Source organism: Gopherus flavomarginatus, chromosome 1 (genome assembly GCF_025201925.1).
Source record: "Gopherus flavomarginatus isolate rGopFla2 chromosome 1, rGopFla2.mat.asm, whole genome shotgun sequence".
NCBI classification, from domain to species: domain Eukaryota; kingdom Metazoa; phylum Chordata; order Testudines; family Testudinidae; genus Gopherus; species Gopherus flavomarginatus.
The window spans coordinates 67,545,243-67,549,937 of NC_066617.1; the positions used below are offsets into that span (position 1 = coordinate 67,545,243).

The 4,695-nt window shown below is 41.2% G+C and overlaps 1 protein-coding gene across 3 annotated transcripts; it reads right to left on the reverse strand.

Annotated features, from left to right (window-relative positions):
* Positions 1 to 2,101: 2,101 nt before the first annotated feature.
* On the reverse strand, positions 2,102 to 4,695 carry LLPH (LLP homolog, long-term synaptic facilitation factor). Of its 3 annotated transcripts, none has more exons than XM_050924278.1 (3): positions 4,579 to 4,695; positions 3,883 to 4,072; positions 2,102 to 3,052 (listed from the first exon to the last, which is right to left on the reverse strand). In XM_050924278.1, the coding sequence occupies exons 2-3, from the start codon at positions 4,058 to 4,060 to the stop codon at positions 2,889 to 2,891; spliced, it is 342 nt and encodes a 113-aa protein (XP_050780235.1). In that variant the 5' UTR covers positions 4,061 to 4,072; positions 4,579 to 4,695; the 3' UTR covers positions 2,102 to 2,888. The 3 variants fall into 3 exon arrangements, with proteins under 3 accessions (XP_050780235.1, XP_050780218.1, XP_050780227.1); XM_050924261.1 differs by having other exon boundaries at positions 3,880 to 4,072; positions 4,579 to 4,694; XM_050924270.1 differs by lacking the exon at positions 4,579 to 4,695 and adding an exon at positions 4,261 to 4,351 and having other exon boundaries at positions 3,880 to 4,072.

Consider the following 4,695-nt stretch of genomic DNA (forward strand, 5'->3'; position numbering starts at 1 on the left):
TTTGTTTTTTTTCCAGATCATCTACTTATCAAAATGTTCCTCTGCATTTCCGGAACAGCGATATTTAAAATAAATCCTGCTTTGTGTTTTCTCCCAGACTGCCCCTCATGCTTACAGATAATTTCCCATAAACAGCCACAAAATTATCCTCCCTCCTTTCCCATAATGTCTACAAAAAGCTTAGTAACCACTAGACTGCTGTTGTACAGACCATTGCCTAACATGCTGTCCAACACTATCCCCTTGTCTCGCTATATCCATCTGTTGTCTTGTCTTACACTTAGACTTAGCTGGTAAGCCCTTTCAGGCAGGGACTCTCTTTTTGTTCTGTTTGTACAGAGCCTGGGGGGGTCCAATAGCCACTATAGTAATAGAAACAAGAAAAATAATTTATAACAAAGATGCAAGAGCTGAAATATTTTCATCAACTAAAAGAGTATAACATTGTAAATCTTGTGCTGCAACCAATCTTCACTTTATTACAATTAAAGTCTTCTCATGCCTTCTGTGTATACAAACACAGCTGTTCAAGAAAGCATAGTGTGTAGATTGTAAATTTTAAATAAAGTTGTATGGTATTAGTGTCCAGCCCCATACACATTCTTTGTGGATACTCTTCAGAGTAAGACAATTTTTCTGTGGCACCACTGAACCTCTGAAAAACGCTCAGTCCTCCAGCTCATGGCTACCTGTGGCAATGGCAACAGAGACTCAGACGGAACATGGGGGAAGAGGTTAATGGGCAAGTGTCAGGGCACAGCTGGCAAGGTAAATAAAGCAGGGAAGCAGCTGGAACATGCCCCTACTTCTGGTCCTGTCAGAGCAGGAAAGAAATTGACAAAGTGCTTTATAAAACCTAGAGCAGCTGGCAATCATTGATTCCTCTCCCACAAGTATGTATATTGGAGCTGGCAATCACACTGATTTTAATCATCTACTTTCTTTTTTGTTGAAGAGCAAACATGACACAGCTCTAGGCTCCCTCTGCTGGTCCTAGAAACAGCCAAATTCTGTCTTCAGCTATACCTGAGAAACCCCTAAACCTCAATAGGGGCAAACACATACAGGACAGAATGTGGGCCACTGAATGAAAATTGGAAAGATATACAAAGTGGCTGGTTTTTTTGGATTTTTTTTTTTTAATTTCTCAGTAAACAGGTGATTCTTTTGTTTTAAAAAAAAATCACAGGATATTCTTCCTTAGCCAATTTAAAGATAATTCAAATCTGAAGGACACTTCACATTTAATATTCAAATAGTTTAATTAAATGTGCTATTTTCTGCTTTGCAATATGACAGCTGTAATGAAATCAGCAGATAGATATTTTCAAACTACAAACGCCATGTACATATTAACTATACAATATTAAGTAGATTAAGGTATAAACTTACCTAAGTAACCAGGTCAAATTTGAAGTCTCATTATAGGAAACAGATGGACAAATTCACAATATTCAAATAGATTTTATGCATATATTTCCCCAATTGCCTCTTAGTAACTTATATGCACTTAGTGTTCTGTCCTGCGGGACCTTTTCACCTGATTTTACTTGAGCACTGAAAGGGAAAAGAAATCCCTTCTCCCACAACTCATTAATAAAAAAATAAATTTCTCTTGGAACCCAGAAACATTTCTTATGTAATGACAACACCAAGCTGACCAACATTTGCTTGTTTTTAACATAGTACCTTAAACCGGTATCTCTTCATTTTAAAAGGCATAAATCTTAATTCCTTTGTGTTGCAGAGTTACCACATTACACATACCGACATGTAACCATTGGGCAATTAGAATACTTAGGCCAGTCCTGGAATACACTTTATATGTGTGTTGATCTGTGAGTAAAAGATCCTTGAGTGGGCAACATATTGCACGAGTGGGATCTTAATTATACACATTTTTGAAACAAGAGCCTCTCTCATATCTGTCATTATGTACTATTGTCGATTAATGTGCAATTTGTAACTTGATGTAGTTAAATAGCATTTGCTATGTAATCACACAATACTTGGGATCTTGTGTCTACTCTGTAAAGTATAATACAGGAATACCAAATTAAGGAGATATTTGTCTACTTTAAAAAAAAAAAAATCACACCTGTATTGCCAACATGTTTATTTACCTATATTACAACTGTTCAGAAAAATGTTTTAAAAGTATAGTTGATATTTTTTTATTTTATTTTTACTTTATGTCTTTGCATTCTTTCAGATGGACAATGAAAATCCATTAAGTCTATTTTACTTTCAATATTTCAGCGCTGTAATGTTTGGGTTGCAAACACTTACACAAGGTTTCTTGTTTAAAAATAACCATTTCTATTGGAATTTTTAAAAATAATCACTAGCAACATTTTTATTTGTCTTGGGTTTTCTATCTTTCAATTTGAACCCAATTTCAGTTTATAATGTCTATATAAAGCCACATAATATGTTTTCATAATTTAATACTTCAATATTAAAACAAATCAGAATTAAAAAAAAGTTCTACAGGAAAATTAAAGGGACACTGTCAATTTACAGAACATGCGTCTGTAAAAATATTTTACCTCCTATAATGCATAGTTGGTTCCATGGTTTCTCCGGTTGTTTCTGTGTTCAAAACCAACACAGCAACAAGTGAGAAAAATAGTTTAAAATGCATAACCACAAATATTGGTCACAGGACCAAAAGACAGGTGAAACACTTAACACTTTTAACTCATTTTCTTTTAAAATTAACTAGATATAAAACTGATGTCTCTTTCATCAATTTCTGATCTAATAGTCTCTCCAGACTTAATGATAATTTACACTTGGTAGCTGGTCCCAGCCTGATCACATACTCTTAATCTTTGGTGGCCTCTCTTTTCTACAGTCTCTTTTCCACCCTTCAAATTTCTTCAAAGCTACCATGCTAATCCCTTGGCCACTTTGGATTTGTTTTTTCCTTTAACCCGTTTTGCCTTAAGCTTCTTCCTCTGTCTGGGATTCATCCATACTGGATACTGTCCATGTTGGTCTAAAAGAGTCTTTTTGTTTCTTTTAATCTGTGTCTCCATTTTAACTTCATCTGAAAAAAGAAAGCATTTTCAAAAGTAAATAAAAACATCTGAATCAGCTTCATACAGGATACTTAGAAACACTAGATTTACAAACAGTAACCAAAATAATCTCTCTTCATACGTGCCACAACTTTTTTAGTCTCTGTATTGACAGTATCGAGAATTTCCATAAGAGATTTGTTTGTGCCCCCAAAAAAATGCAACACAGGGTGATCCCTTCTAAATAATGCTGTTTCCCATGGCAAAGCAGTGGGTCTGGAGTGTGCATTTGGACAGATGCTCTTCCCCAAGCCAAGTAACGGCTGTTGAGAGCAGGAGCTGGTTGCTGGATGGGGGAGGGAGTGTGCAAACCCATGGAACTTAGGGGCAGGAGCTGATAATGGAGTCTTTTGTTAGGAGAGAGGAACAACATGGACTGTGATATTACAGTTCAGAGCTACTATTGCTTATAGATATTGTATTTTCTCTAACATTGATGGGTGAAATGAAGGGTCTCTAGTACCAACTAAAATGAAAAACACATTTTTAAAAAAGCAATTCCCCTCCCTACCCTTCTTGCTACGTCATTCCAGGCTTGAAAACCAGAAAGGTGGTTATGGAGAGGGACATTAGGGAGGAAGTGGTTGCAGGGGGATCAGAGAATGGCACACACAGGGAGTTCGTGGGAGTAATGGAGGGATGCAAGTAGCTCCCTGGGTGTGCTCTGAGCTCAGCCAACAGAACCCATGAAGTGTCTGATCCACGGCATAGATTCACAGCTGTATGTTTCAGAACCCGGGCTGTTTTTTCCCTCTGAGGCCCAAAAAACAGCACCGCAAAATAAAACCAAACTCACCACCTTGATCTTTGACTTTCTCGGGGGTGACCACCGCTGCTATTTCTTTAATCTCCTCCATTACAACATCAGCATTTGCTTTCAGGATGTTTTTTAATCGGCTGAGCTCCTTCGGCGCATTCTTCTTCCTTTTCTCAGCTCGCATCTTTCTCTTCCATTTACTCCGTAAACTCTTGGCCATTTTGTGTGTTAGCTGAGATGAGGGGGAGAGATGTGAGCAAAACACAACAAACTTACCTCCAAATCTGGACACTTCATATTTAAACCAACCACTTCCCCTTGCCCCCCAACAAACCCAACCCCCGGGCCCCGAGTGGGCGAGGAGAAGCCCGGCCCCTAGCCCTGTGCTAATGGGGGTGGTCTCCAAGCAGCCCCACTCACTAGCTGGACACAGCCGTGAACTGGCCCCGCCCCCGGGCCGCGTGCAGCCCGCGTGCCACGGGTTTCCCAGGTAACAGCGGGCGCCGCCCGTGGGCTGGAGCGCGGCTCGGGGGAGGGGGTCGTTACAGGGGAGAGGTCTCTGCCCAGAACCGCCCTGCGACACTCACAGGCTGCCGCACACGCCCCTCCCCCCGTACGGGAAGGCCCCGGCGGAGCACGCGACCGCCGGGCTTGGCCGCTTCACTGGCCAGGGGCCGAACGTGGGCGCCTCCCGGCTGGCCCAGGCCCGGGGCCGCGCGCGCTCCATAATCCACTCACCGAGAGTCGCGCAGAGCCCGATTCCCCACGCGCCCGACTGCCAGTTGCTCAACAGCACTTGCCTTCTACTCTCTGTGCAGCGCGTGCGCAGCCCCGCGGGGCGGGGCAATGGTGGAA

Bases quoted from the DNA above. Each gene is read 5' to 3' on its own strand.
- LLPH (XM_050924261.1), bottom strand. From the start codon at position 4,060: ATGGCCAAGAGTTTACGGAGTAAATGGAAGAGAAAGATGCGAGCTGAG. The intron at 3,053-3,879 runs GTGAGTTTGGTT...TTCTTTTTTCAG, and splicing joins GAAAGTCAAAGATCAAGGTG to ATGAAGTTAAAATGGAGACA.